This window comes from Nicotiana tabacum, chromosome 1 (assembly GCF_000715075.1).
Source record: "Nicotiana tabacum cultivar K326 chromosome 1, ASM71507v2, whole genome shotgun sequence".
NCBI classification, from domain to species: domain Eukaryota; kingdom Viridiplantae; phylum Streptophyta; class Magnoliopsida; order Solanales; family Solanaceae; genus Nicotiana; species Nicotiana tabacum.
The window spans coordinates 16,738,265-16,753,618 of record NC_134080.1 but is presented as its reverse complement, the minus strand read 5'-3'; the positions used below and the strand labels follow the sequence as shown (position 1 = coordinate 16,753,618).

At 41.5% G+C, this 15,354-nt stretch overlaps 1 protein-coding gene across 1 annotated transcript; it reads left to right on the top strand.

Annotated features, from left to right (window-relative positions):
- The first annotated feature begins 229 nt into the window (after nt 1–229).
- Nucleotides 230–2,246, top strand: LOC107763727 (protein DETOXIFICATION 56-like). Its single transcript, XM_016582223.2, has one exon. The coding sequence runs from the start codon at nt 429–431 to the stop codon at nt 1,860–1,862; it is 1,434 nt and encodes a 477-aa protein (XP_016437709.1). The 5' UTR covers nt 230–428; the 3' UTR covers nt 1,863–2,246.
- Nucleotides 2,247–15,354: the final 13,108 nt, after the last annotated feature.

The following is a 15,354-nucleotide window of genomic DNA, read 5'->3' as shown; positions in this document are numbered from 1 at the left end:
TACGTAGTGGGGGTCCAGAGAAGGGTCGGACTACAACGGTTTATTATATGCAGTCTTACCCTGCATTTCTGCAAGAGTCTGTTTCTACGGCTCAAACCTGCGACTTCCTAATTACATGACAATAACTTTACCAATTACGGCAATACTTCCCTTCGATGGTATAATAATTTGAGTTTAACTTCTGGCATTGCACAAAACTTAAGCTCTTCGCTTATTGGCTTCTTTACCTAATTTGCCGTTACATAAAAGGCATTCTTTTTGTGTCATCTTTTAGAAAAACAAACCCCTCACGATACTCATCCTGCCCCTCATGCACCTTATCATTCTTATTTTACTGATTTAGCCATCAATTTTAAGTATAAGATAAAACGACGCAGAAATAGAAATAATTAAACCACTATCTTTGCCAATACATACCACCACCAAATATGCCACCTTCACCTGAATATGTAACAAAGAAATGGCCAGCATCAAGCCTCATGCAAAATGCCGTTTCAGAGCTAAAATTGCAAAAAGGAATACTACTTCCTTTGATGGCTATGAACTTCACATGGTTTGCAAAAACAGCCATCACAACTGCATTTCTTGGTAGGCTTGGAGATCTTTATTTAGCTGGAGGAACACTTGGTTTTACTTTTGCAAATGTAACCGGATTTTCAGTACTAAATGGCCTTTGTGGTGCAATGGAGCCTATTTGTGGACAAGCTTTTGGAGCCAAGAATTACAAACTTCTTCATAAGACCCTTGTTATGGCTACTTTATTATTACTACTAATCAGCTTGCCTATTTCATTTTTGTGGCTAAATATTGATACGATCCTCATTCAATTTGGCCAACAAGAAGATATTTCAAATATGGCCAAAAAGTATCTCATTTATCTCCTCCCTGATTTGGTTATCACCTCTTTGTTATGTCCTTTAAAGGCTTATTTAAGCACACAAAATATTACAATCCCAATTATGTTAAGCTCAGCTCTAGCAGTTGCATGTCATGTACCATTAACCATGTTACTTTCAAGAACTAAGGGTATAATAGGAGTTTCTATGGCATATTGGATAACAGATTTTTTGATCATGATATTTTTGTCTATTTATGTAGTGATAGCAGAGAATAAAAAGGGAGGAAAATGGAAAGAAGGAGGATGGTGGGATCAAAGAATTCGCGATTGGATCAGACTACTAAAATTATGTGGACCATGTTGTCTTACTACTTGTCTTGAATGGTGGTGTTATGAAATCTTGGTTTTGTTAACAGGACATCTCCCAAATGCTAAACAAGCAATTGGAGTTATAGCCATTGTGTTAAATTTTGATTATTTGCTGTTTTCTGTTATGCTTTCGTTATCAACGTGTGCATCTATTCGTGTGTCTAATGAGCTTGGTGCAGATAGTCCTGGTCCTGCTTATCGCGCAGCCTATGTATCGTTAGCTACGAGCATTGTTTCAGGTTTTCTTGGTGGTGCTGTTATGGCTGGTGCAAGAGGAATTTGGGGGCCATTGTTTAGTCATAATAAAGGGATTATAAATGGCGTTAAGAAAATGATGTTGTTAATGGCATTACTTGAAGTGGTTAATTTTCCATTAGCAGTTTGTGGTGGAATTGTACGTGGAACGGCTAGGCCATGGCTAGGAATGTATGCTAATATTAGTGGATTTTATCTGTTAGCTTTGCCATTAGGTGTGGTTTTGGCTTTCAAGATTCATCTTGGTCTTACTGGATTGTTGACAGGGTTTGTGGTTGGAGTTGCTGTTTGTTTGGCCTTGTTGTTGGTGTTTATTGCTCGGATTGATTGGGTTCAAGAAGCTAAGAAAGCACAAGTTTTTGCTTGTAATCTTGAAGAAATAGGTAATGATGATAATTGAAAAACTTCACAAGTTGTTACAGAGTATGGTTCATGACTATGGTCCTGCCTCACATATTGTAGGGTACATATAATAAGATTATATTCGTTTTGAACGACTGACTCTAAATTTTGAATTCACCGTTTGACTACAATTATTGTTGGACAAGTGGAAACTACTATTGTAAGTGGTTTCATTCACATGATTTCCTTCCAGATGAAAAGAGGGCTCCCCTTTCACATCCCAATTCAATCATCTTGGTAAAGTCTAGATGGTCTAGTATTGGTGCAGATGAAACCTAAAAAAAAAAAAAGAAAAAAAGAGGGGGAGGAATCAATTCTGAAGAAAGTGCCAACTGTTTGTATATTGTAGTCTTCTACAATTTTTAATTAGTCATCTTTGCATATCTGAACTCCATTTTCGAAAAGATTCATTACATATTTCCACTTCACTAAGAATTGTGTAATCTAGCAGCTAAGGTTTCACTTCTAGTATATTACGTTACTAATTTCTCGATACATTGCACGTGTATGCCGAGTCATATAAGATTCGTTGTAAAATAATATCAATATTATTAGAATAAAGATTTGGATAAAATAATTATATACGAAAGAATAAAGTGTACATGTTTGTTAGGATGTCGTATGGTTTGTCGAGTTCATCAGTACTTGTGAGCTGTCACCAAGTTTTACCCCAATAAAGAGAAGTTTAATTTCTAAGGCAATGGTACATTTGTTCGGAAAGTATCAAGCTACCCTTTAGATTTGGGGAAATACCAAGAAACTTCATGCATGGCTGCACCAACTTAAATTCTTAACATGACATACTATCGTTTGATGGCAAAAGTGAAAGGTAAAATTAATCAGCACATCCTTCATTCCAATAGAAATAGCATTAGCCTTAGACCATGAGATAGGCTCCAGAGGCGGATCTAGGACTTCTAGTACATGGATGTACTGCTAAAAAGGAGGAAAAAATATATTAAGCGAGAATTGTGCTAAAAAAAAGGAGAAAAAAATATATTAAGCGAGAATTGATCCCTATTCCTCTTAGTAACTAACTCAACCTTCAACCAAATGCAACATTCAATCTTCTTGGAGCATGGGTGTCAATAGTTAATATTATACCAATTTTAAAAAATATGTACATAAAATATTTAATTTTGCAGAGAGACCATGGTTCACGTGCCCCATATTTATGCCAATAAATCCGCCCCTGGAGATAGCTGTATTATACCCCTGCTAAGACCATTTCCATAATGGACTTTGAAACCTCGCCTTCCTTTAGTATCTCATCAGATACCATGACTTGCCTTCAGACACGATTCGCCTTCGACAAAGATCTGTTAACCTCTTCGGGCAATGCACTATATTTTTAGAGTTTTTGGAGCAGCGACGTACTTGAGATTTTGTACAAGCGTTGTCCGTCCATTATCACAGTTTGTTTGTAAGTGGATTTTGTTAGGTGTTTGTTATAATTTTCTTATCATATTTGATTTTCATATCTCTTGAAGGAAAGGGCAATATAATTACTTTAATTGGGTTTTCCATTTTGTAGAAGGAAATTATAATTCTCATATACTTGGCTAGCCCTTTTTCTTGTAGGAAAATGTTTGGACTTCTATAAATTGAGGATCCTTTCTTTTCATTCAGTAGCATCCACAATGTAGCCATAGGGGCTTGAGAGTAGTGTTTAAGGGGAGAACTTTACGGGACAAGTGTTAGTGTATCACTTGTGTTTGCCTCTTTGTGAGGTTGTTCTCTCGATATTTTGTACTCTCTTTTTATAATAGTGGATTGCTCATCTCCGCTGTGGACGTAGGTTAGTTGACCAAACCACGTTAAATGTTGTGTCTCGTTTTGGTATATTTCTTTTTGTTGTCTGATTTATCGTTGTTGAAGACTTTCTTTGCTAGCTTCCGCATGACACCTGATTTTTTCGGTCCTAACAAGTGGTATCAGAGCAAGGTTCAAGATAGGTTCATCTTGGCGGGTTCAGTTCTAACTGCAACATATTTGACGATAATCGTAATTTTTGTTTGAGAAATTTGACCGGGATACTACTCGCGTTGAGACAAACTTTTTGATGGAGATTTGGAGATGCGACATATTGAAGGCTATGTGAAGAAGGTGGATCAAGTTTATTTTGTCAGAAAATTCCAACCAAGGGTGAGATTGTTAGGTGTTCGCCATAATTTTCTTACCATATTTGATTTTCATATCTCTTGAAGGAAAGGACAGTATAATTACCTTAATTGGGTTTTCCTTTTTGTAGAAGGAAATTATAATTCTCCTATACTTGGCTAGTCCTTTTTCTTGTAGGAAAAGGTTTGGACCTCTATAAATTGAGGATCCTTTCTTCTCATTCAGTAGCATCCACAAGTAGCCATAGGGGCTTGAGAGTAGTGTTTAAGGGGAGAACTTTACGGAACAAGTGTTAGTGTATCACTTATGTTTGCCTCTTTGTGAGGTTGCTTTCTCAATATTTTGTACTCTTTTTTATTATAATGGATTGCTCATCTCCGCTGTGGACGTAGGTCAGTTGACCGAACCACGTTAAATGACGTGTCTTGTTTTGGTATATTTCTCTTTGTTGTCTGATTTATCGTCGTTGAAGGCTTTCTTTGCTAGCTTCCGCATGACACCTGATTTTTTCAGTCCTAACAAGTGTTAGGTGTTTGCTATAATTTTCTTACCATATTTGGTTTTCCTATTTGTTGAAGGAAAGGGCAATATAATTACCTTAATTGAGTTTTCCTTTTTGTAGAAGGAAATTATAATTCTCCTATACTTGGCTAGTCCTTTTTCTTGTAGAAAAAGTTTGGAGTTCTATAAATTGAAGATTCGTCCTTCTCATTCAGTAACATCCACAATGTAGCCATAGGGGCTTGAGAGTAGTGTTTAGGGGGAGAACTTTACGGGACAAGTGTTAGTGTGTCACTTGTGTTTGCCTCTTCGTGAGGTTGTTCTCTCGATATTTTGTACTCTCTTTTTTATATAGTGGATTGCTCATCTCCTCTGTGGATGTAGGTCAGTTGACCGAACCACGTTAAATGTTTGTGTCTCTTTTGGTATATTTCTCTTTGTTGTATGATTTATCGTTGTTCAAGGTTTGCTTTGCTAGCTTCTGCATGACACCTGATTTTTTCGGTCCTAACAAGTGGTATCAGAGCGAGGTTCAAGACAGGTTCATCTGGCGGGTTCAGTTCTAGCCACAACATATTTGACGATAATCGTGATTTTTTTCTGAGAAATTTGACCGGTGTGCTACGCACGTTGAGACAAACTTTGTGGTGGAGATTTGGAGATGCAACCTGTTGAAGGCTATGTAAAGAAGGTGGATCAAGTTTATTTTGTCAGAAAATTCTGGCCAAGGGGGAGAATTGTTAGGTGTTTGTCATAATTTTCTTACCATATTTGGTTTTCATATTTGTTGAAGAAAAGGGCAATATAATTACCTTAATTGGGTTTTCCTTTTTGTAGAAGGAAATTATAATTCTTCTATACTTGGCTAGTCCTTTTTCTTGTAGAAAAAGGTTTGGAGTTCTATAAATTGAAGATCCGTCCTTCTCATTCAGTAGAATCCACAATGTAGCCATAGGGGCTTGAGAGTAGTGTTTAGGGGGAGAACTTTACGGGACAAGTGTTAGTGTGTCACTTGTGTTTGCCTCTTCGTGAGGTTGTTCTCTCGATATTTTGTACTCTCTTTTTATATAGTGGATTGCTCATCTCCGCCGTGGACATAGGTCAGTTGACCGAACCACGTTAAATTTTTGTGTCTCTTTTGGTATATTTCTCTTTGTTGTATGATTCATCGTCGTTCAAGGTTTGCTTTGCTAGCTTCTGCATGACACCTGATTGTTTCGATCCTAACAGATTTGAGTCTTAAATTTGAACCATAGTGTTAGCAGTACGAACACAACTGACCTTCTAGCCAATAGAGTTCAGTTTGACCCTTCCCACGCTATTGTTTATAGCTTTGTTTCTGTCCAAATGCAGTTTGTTATGAGGCCAAATGGCCAATATAACCTTTTACTTTTTAGGAAATTTTACCTTCTATAGTGAAAGTATACACCCTGGTTACTATAAATCAAAATCATTTTAAAATATTATTTTTTATAGCTATCTTTTATATTTTATAGCAAATAAATATTTATGGTATATACTACCATTAAGGCATGAAATACGCTATTTATGTTTTTGCTCTCTCTTAGACAACTAGACATACCTATTTTTAAGGTAATTGCCATTACTGTATTCATGAATACATTGCGCGAATACATGTAAATACATGCACATATAGGGCTGTCATGATTTAGGCACTTTTTACTGTTGTATTCATGAATACATAGCGCGAATACATGTGAATATATGCGCGTACAACTGGACTGCCCTGATTTTAGGCGTTTTTTGCTGCTGTATTCATGAATACATGGCGCAAATACATGTGAATACATGCACGTACAGCTGGACTGCCCTGATTTTAGGCGCTTTTTGTTGTTGTATTCATGAATACAGCATCACGAATACATGTGAATACATGCACGTACAGTTGGGCTGCCTTGATTTTAGGTGATTTTTGCTGCTGTATTCATGAATACAGTAGCGCAAATATAGCGAATATACTACCGTAACAACTGCATAGTAACTATATGAAGTAATTATATATATGGTAGCTATAGTAAGTTAATAGCCACTAAACAATAGTGGTTTCTGAAAATTCCTCTACTTTTTACCCATTACCATTATGGGCCTGATAACAAACTAGGCCGTTTCTACTGCGAAAAATTTATAAATGGCCAGTTTTACGCCTGGTCAATTTACTTTAGCTGCAAAATCAAATGTCAACGATATTTAGCCGCGAAGTTAGCACGGTAATAATTTGTTGACTAAAATACCCCTACTCTGTTTATTAAATTTACGCGACTTGACCTCATATTCTTCTTTAGTACAATCTTGCAGCGTCAATCTGCAAATCGAAGTAAGCTCTCTCAATTATTTGTCTGATTATTTGAATTTAACTACTTTGAATTTCTTCTACAATCACAAATTTAATTGTGATAATCTATGATTCTTCTCTTTGTAATTCAAACCAGAAAATTCAAAGTATTAGTAAAATTTTTTGATTCTTCGAATTTTCTGGTTTGTTTTTAATGCTTTAATTTGTGTTAATGTCTAATTTTCTCAATGCGTTAATCTATGCTTAATTATATTATATATCTTCTTTTCTGTAATTTAGATCGTAACTAATAAAATGTACATTGTTCAAAACCACAAAAAATAATATAAAATCTCGCAAAACATAACGCCATGTGATGACCCAAAACTTTTGGGTCATCACCTGTTTCTAATTGAAATTTGTGTCTCCGAGGCCCTGAAAAACCTCATTTAGAGTCGCCTCGATTTGTGTGCGCAGTCCGAGCGTGTAGCCGGAAAGCTTAAATATGAAATTTTGGAAAAAATGCTAAGTTTTGATGTTAAAATGAATAAATTTAACTTCGGTCAACATTTTAGGTAAACGAACCCGGACCCGTGATTTGACGGTCCCGGAAGGTCCGTAGGAAAATATGGAACTCGGGCGTATGCCTGGAATCGAATTCCGAGGTCCCAAGCCCGAGAAATAAATTTTTAAGTGAAATTGCTTTCAGAAATTTGTTTAAGGAAATTTGAAATGAAACTGGTTAGAAGGTGATGGTATTAGGCCCGTATTTTGGTTCCGGTGCCTGGTACGGGTCTTATATATGACTTGAGTCATTACTGTGAAATTTGGGTTAAAACGGACGTCGTTTGACGCAATCCGAGCCTTAATTGAGAAATTTGATGTTTAAAAGAGTTTTGAGAAATTTCATTGATCTCGAGGTTTAATTCGATGCTCGTGATGTTATTTTGGTAATTTGATTACACGAATATGTTCGTAGGGTGTTTTTGAGGTAGTGTGCATACTTGGTTTAGAGTTTCGAGGGCTCGAGTGAGTTTCGAGTAGGTTCCGGGATGCCTTAGACTTAAAAAGATCAGATGTTGCAGGTTCAGGAAAATATTGCAGGCCTCTGAACCCTTTGGCGCGACCCGTGAGGAAACGCGCGTGGCCGCGGAGGGGCCAGCGCGGCTGCGGTCGCCTTTGCGCGGTCCGCGGTGGGTGCTGCGGGGCCGCGGTCCGCACGGGGGATAGATCCGCAGGCCTTCAGAAAGCCTGTGCGGCCGCGGTCCTTCTTGCGCGGTCCGCAGTGGGAACTTCAGAGGGGTATAAATACACGTGAATTTAAGTTATTTTACACTTTTCAAAACCCCAAAACATTAGAGGCGATTTTTCAAACAGTGTTTCTTCTCCAGAACGATTGGTAAGTGATTTCTAACTCATTTTCTTCATTTCTTAACATCTTTTAACATGATTTCAACTTCAAATCAAAAAATTTCATGGGGAATTGGGTATTTTGGGTAGAACCTACGTTTTTCTAAAATTGGGGATTTGGACCTCAATTTGAGGTCCGATTTCAAAACAAACCATATATTTGAATTTATGGGGGAATGGGTAATCGGGTTTTGGTCCGAACCTCGGGTTTCGACCACGTGGGCCCGGGGGTGAATTTTGACTTTTGGGTAAAACTTTAGAAAACTCATTTTCATGCATTGGGGTTGATTCATTTAGCATTTATTAATGTGATTAAATAACTTATGACTAGATTCGAGTGGATTGGTGGTGGAATCAATAGGTAAAGCTATAATTGAGACTTGAGTGGTATTCAAGGCATCAAGGTAAGTGTTTGGTTTAACCCTAGCTTGAGGGATTAGGAGTTGAGTCATATTTGCTACTTGCTTCTTGTTGAGTACGACGTATAAGTTTGGTGACGAGTATCTATACCTTGGTGTCAAGCATGGCCGTGGGTCTTAACTTGAAAGTTGTTGTGTTTTTGAATGACACCTTGTATACTTTAATTAATGATCCTCTATGATTAGGTATTTCCATTAATTGAACTAAGTACTAGCAAAGTGAGATTGGTTATAACTGATTCCCCTTGATGGGATGACTACTTCGATATCCTTGTTCCCTTGCCGGGAAGTTATTATATTACTTATGTTCCCTTGCCGGTATTTCTTGTGATTGTGTGATAAACTGAAATGGGAGCGGGTGGTACGCCTACCACAAGATATTATGAAATGGGAGCGGGTGGTACGCCTACCGCGAGGTTTGATGAAATGGGAGCGGGTGGTACGCCTACCAAGAGATTTAATGAAATGGGAGCGGGTGGTACGCCTACCACAAGATATGAGAAATGGGATCAGGTTGCACGCCTGCAACAAGATGTAAACTGAAAGTGAAATTTGCCTCTATTTTCCTTATCCTTGTTAGAAATTAAATTTTGGTTTCTTTATAATTTTATTGCGATTCTGCCTTATCTGTTATTCCCTGAAGCATGTTTCCCCTCCCCAGTTTTAATTGTTTGTTTCCGTCTATCTTTCCGCTGTATATACATACGTAACTGCACAGGTTTATCTGGAGTCTGGTCCTAGCCTCGTCACTACCTTGTTGGGGTTAGGCCAAACACTTACCAGCACATGGGGTCGGTTGTGCTGATGCTACACTCTGTACTTATGTGCAGATACAGGAGCAACGCTTGGTCAGCAACGGTAGGGGAGCCAGCCTTGAGTCCACCGAGACACCGAGGTAGCCTTGCAGGCGTCCGCAGGCCCGTCATCTCTTCTATCCATTTAGATGTTCTGTTTTCTTTTGTATCCGAGAAAGACTATATTTTCTTTTTCAGACACTTGTATGTAACATTCCTAGACAGTCCATTAATGTTGTGACACCAGTTTCTGGGTAGAGATATATGTTGGATTTTTATTCGTATCGGTTTTGGTATAATATTTATCTAAGTCTTCCTCTTAAATTTCATCTTTCGTCATTATTTAAATGTTGATTATCTGCTAATTTAATTGGTTAAAAAGGCTAAAATAAAAGAGGTTGAATTTTCCACATTTCGTGGCTTGCCTTGCGTCTATGAGTAGGTGCCATCACGACTCCCGAGGGTGGGAAATCCGGGTCGTGACAAGCTGGTATCAGAGTTCTAGGTTACATAGGTCTCACAATTCATGGACAAGCTCAGTAGAGTCTGAGGGATCGGTACAAAGACGTCTGTATTTATCCCCTAGAGGCTATAGGGTTAGGAAAAACTTCACATTCGTTCTTTCTTGTCGTGCGGTTTATTTCTCAATGCTAATTGAATTTCTACTCTGTTTTTTCGCAGATGGCAAGAACACGCGCTTCCTCATGCACCGCTCAGCAGCTCGAGCCCCCAGCAGCAACTTCCACGAGGGGCAGAGGGCGAGGGCGAGGCCGAGGCCGTGCTAGAGGCCGAAGTAGGGGCAGAGCTCAGCCCCGAGCAACAGCACCAGTGACAGAGCCTCAGGTTGATTTTGATGAGAAGGTTCCAGCCCCAGCAGTTCCGGTGGGCCCAGCTCAGGTCCTATAGGGGTTTATTGCTACCCCAGTTCTTTAGGATGCTCTGGTCCGATTAGTGGGCCTCATGGAGAGTGTCACCTGGGCATGCTTGCTTCCTGTAGCACCAGCCTTCTCTCAGGCTGAGGAGGGGCCCAGACTCTTGCTACTCGCACTCCGGAGTAGGTAGCTCCCCAGATTCAGACTCCAGCGGTTCAGCCAGTTGGAGCAGTTCAGTCGGGTATGGTAGCTCAGACTGGCGATGGAGCGGCTACGTCTGCCGATGCTTTGTGGAGGCTGGATAGGTTTACCAAGCTCTTCACTTCTATTTTCAGCGGTGCATCTGCTGAGGATCCCCAGGATTACCTAGACAGCTGCCACAAGGTTCTCAGGAACATTGGTATTGTTGAGACCAATGAGTCGATTTTGCTATGTTTCACTTGTCTGGATCCGCCAAGACTTGGTGGAGGGATTATTGCTTAGCTAGACCAGCCGGATCGCCAGCCTTGACTTGGGAGCAGTTCACACAGCTATTTCTGGAGAAGTTTCTCCCCATTACTCAGAGAGAGGCCTATCGGAGGCAGTTTGAGCTCCTCCAGTAGGGTTCTATGACTGTTATCCAGTATGAGACCAGGTTCATCAACTTAGCTCGCCATGCTCTTGTCATACTACCTACCGAGAGAGAGAGAGAGAGAGAGGGTGAAGAGGTTTATTGATGGTCTTATTCAGCCGATTTATCTTCAGATGGCTAGGGAGACTGGGAGTGAGATATCTTTCTAGGAGGCGGCCAATGTGGCCAGGAGAGTGGAGATGGTCCTGTCATAGGGAGGTGGTCATGGGTCGGATAAGAGGCTCCGTCATTCAGGTAGATTCAGTGGTACTTCGTCTGGAGGTAGAGATTCATATGGTAGAGGCCATCTCCCTAGGCCTTTCCAGTCAGCACTCTAGGTTTCTCACAGTGCGTTAGGTAGCTGTGGTCCTCAGATGTAGTATTCTGATCAGCAGTCCTACAGTGCGCCACCAGCACCTATCAGTGCACCACCGCTTCAGAGTTTCCAGGGTCATCAGCCCTAGCAGCCGAGGGCTTGTTTTACTTATGGCGACATGGGGCACATTGCTAAGTACTGACCTCGAGCTTCAAGCAGTTCTCCGTATCAGGGTTTCCGTGCTATAGTTCAAGCACCAGGTGTCCCACAGGCTACCCAGCCAGCGAGAGGTGGAGTTCAGGCCGCTAGAGGTGGAGGCCAACCAGTTGCAGACCATCTCAGAGATGTAGTTCGGGGTGGTGGGGCCCAACCCCGATGTTATGCTCTCCCAGCCAGGCCCGAGGCTGAGGCTTCAGATGTAGTTATTACAAGTTCGATTCTGGTTTGTGATAAAGATGCTTTAGTGTTGTTTGATCTAGGGTCTACATACTCGTATGTGTTATCTTATTTTGCACCGTATTTGATCATGCCTGGTGATTCATTGAGTGTTCCTGTTTATGTGTCTACACCTGTGGGTGATTCTATTGTGGCCGATTGAGTCCATCGTTCTTGTGTTGTGGTGATTGGGGGTCTTGAGACTCGTGTAGATTTGTTGCTTTTAGACATGGTCAATTTTGATGTTATATTGGGGATGGACTGGTTATCACCTTACCACGCTGTCTTGGACTGTCATGCCAAGACTGTGACCTTAGCTTTACCAAGTATGCCTCATTTAGAATAGAGAAGGACTCCTGGTCATTCTACCCGCAGTGTTATCTCGTATGTAAAGGCTCGACGTATGGTCGAGAAGGGGTATTTGGCCTATTTGGAATATGTTGCGTTTCCAGTGCTGAGGTTTCATCTATTGATTCTATGCCCGTTGTTCGTGAGTTCCCTGAGGTATTCCCTTCAGACCTGCCGGGTATGCCACCCAACAGGGATATTGACTTTTGCATTGATTTGGCTCCGAGCACTCAACCCATTTCTATCCCGCCGTATCATATGGCCCCGCCTGAGCTAAAAGAGTTGAAGGAATAGTTGCAAGACTTGCTTGAGAAGAGTTTCATTAGACCCAGTGTTTCGCCTTGGGGTGCACCGGTGTTGTTTGTTAAGAAGAAGGATGGATCGATGAGAATGTGTATTGATTATCGGCAGTTGAACAAGGTTACGATCAAGAATGATTATCTATTGCCAAGGATTGATGATTTGTTTGATCAGCTTCGGGGTGCCAAGGTATTTTCAAAGATTGACTTGAGATCTGGCTACCGTCAGTTGAGGATTAGGGCATCCGATGTCCCTAAGACAGCTTTTCGCACTTGGTACGGGCATTATGAGTTCTTGGTTATGTCATTCGGGTTGACAAATGCCCCAACAACTTTTATAGATTTGATGAACCGAGTGTTCAAGCTTTATTTCGATTCGTTCGTGATAGTCTTCATTGATGATATTTTGATATATTCTCGCAGCCGGGAGGAGCACGAGCAGCATCTCAGAGTGGTTCTTTAGACTCTGAGGGATAGTCAGCTATATGCTAAGTTCTCGAAGTGTGAGTTCTGGATGAGTTCAGTTGCATTCCTGGGTCATGATGTATCGGCAGAGGGTATTCAAGTGGATCCGAAGAAAATTGAGGCAGTCAAGAACTGGCCTAGACCAGCATCAGCCACCGAGATTCGGAGTTTCTTGAGATTGGCAGGCTACTATCGTTGGTTCGTAGAGGGGTTTTCATCTATTGCAGCCCCGAATACTAGGTTGAACCAGAAGGGTGCCCAGTTCAGATAGTCGGACGAGTATGAGGCGATCTTTCAGAAGCTCAAGACAGCTCTGACTACGGCACCAGTGTTGGTTTTGCCCATAGGTTCAGGACCTTATACAGTTTATTGTGATGCATCACGTATTGGACTTTGGGCAGTGTTGATGCAGGAGGGCAGGGTCATTGCCTATGCTTCGCGGCAGTTGAAGATTCATGAGAAGAACTATCCAGTTCATGATTTGGAGTTGGCAGCCATTGTTCACTCATTGAAGATTTGGAGGCATTATCTGTATAGCGTGGCATGTGAGGTGTTCATAGATCACAAGAGTCTTCAGTATTTGTTCAAGCAAAAGGAGTTGAATTTGAGGCAGATGAGGTGGTTGGAGTTGTTGAAGGATTATGATATCACTATCTTATATCACCTGGGAAAGGCCAATGTGGTGACCGATGCCTTGAGTAAGAAGTCAGCCAGTATGGATAGTCTTTCTTATATTCCGGTCGGTGAGAGGTCGCTTGCTTTGGATGTTTCAGACTTGGCCAATCGGTTCGTAAGGTTGGATATTTCTGAGCCTAGTCGGGTATTAGCTTGCACGTTCGCTCATTCTTCTTTATTGGAGCGTATCCGTGATTAGCAGTATGATGATCCCCATTCATGTGTCCTTAGAGACATGGTGCACCACGAAGGTGCCAAGCAGGTTACCTTAGATGATGATGGAGTTTTGAGATTGCAGGGTCGAGTGTGTGTGCCAAATGTGGATGGGCTTCGGGAGTTGATTTTAGAGGAGGCCCATAGCTCCCGGTACTCTATTCATCCGGGCGCCGCGAAGATGTATCAGGATTTGCGGCAGCATTATTGGTGGAACAAAATGAAGAAGGATATTGTTGCATATGTGGCTCGGTGTTTAAATTGTCAGCAGGTTAAGTATGAGCATCAGAGGCCTGGTGGTTTATTTCAGAGGATTGAGCTTCCCGAGTGGAAGTGGGAGCGGATCACTATGGACTTTGTCGTTGGACTCCCGCAGACTCGGAGGAAGTTCGATGCAGTATGGGCCATTGTTGATAGGCTGACCAAATCAGCGCATTTCATTCCTGTGGCAGTCTCCTATTCATCCGAGAGGTTAGCTGAGATCTATATCCGGGAGATTGTTCGTCTTCATGGTGTGCCTGTGTCTATCATTTTGGATTCAGGTACGCAGTTTTCCTCACGTTTTTGGAGAGCAGTTCAGCGAGAGTTGGGCACTCAGGTTGAGTTGAGTACAACATTTCATCCTCAAACGGACGGGCAGTCCGAGCGGACTATTCAGATTTTGGAGGATATGCTCCGAGTTTGTGTCATTGACTTTGGGGGTTCATGGGATCAGTTCTTGCCTTTAGCAGAGTTTGCCTACAACAGCAGCTACCAGTCGAGTATCCAGATGGCTCCTTATGAGGCTTTATATGGTAGGCGGTGTCGATCTCCGGTTGGATGGTTTGAGCCAGGAGAGGCTCGGTTGTTGGGTACGGATCTGGTTCAGGAGGTCTTGGACAAGGTCAGAATTATTCAGGATAGGCTTCATACAGCTCAGTCCAGGCAAAAGAGTTATGCAGACCACAAGGTTCGAGATGTGGCTTTTATGGTCGGTGAGCAGGTATTGCTCCGAGTGTCGCCTATGAAGGGCGTGATGAGATTTGGGAAGAAGGACAAGCTTAGCTCTAGGTTCATTGGCCCGTTTGAAATTATTGATCGAGTGGGAGAGGTGGCTTATAGACTTGCTTTGCCGCCGAGCTTATCAGCCGTGCATCCAGTGTTTCATGTGTCCATGCTTCGGAAGTATCACGACGATCCATCCCACGTGTTAGATTTCAGCACTGTCTAGTTGGACAAGGACTTATCTTATGAGGAGGAGCCGATGGCTATTCTAGACTAGCAGGTTCGTCAGTTGAGATCAAAGAGTTTTCCTTTTGTTCGTGTTGAGTGCAGAGGTCAGCTTCTTGAGGCATCGACCTGGGAGTCCGAGTCCGATATGTGGAGCCGTTATCCCCATCTTTTCCCCGACTCAGATACTTCCTTCTTCTGTCCGTTCGAGGATGAACAGTTGTTTTAGAGGTGGAGAATGTGATGACCCAAAGTGTTGCAATGAAATTCTATGTTCCGAGGCCTTAAAAAACCTCCCTTAGCATCACCTCGATTTGCGTGCGCAGTCCTGGCCCATAGTCGGAAAGCTTAAATGTGAAAATCTGTGAAAATGATAAGTTTTGACTGTAAAATGAATAGATTTGACTTCGGTCAATGTTTTGGGTAAACGAACCCGGACCCAGACCCATGATTTGACGGTCTTGGAGGGTCCGTAGGAAAATATGGGACTTGGGTGTATGCCCGGAATCG

What these genes read in the sequence shown, in the direction of transcription:
- LOC107763727 (XM_016582223.2), top strand. Translation starts at nt 429, where the DNA reads ATGCCACCTTCACCTGAATATGTAACAAAGAAATGGCCAGCATCAAGC.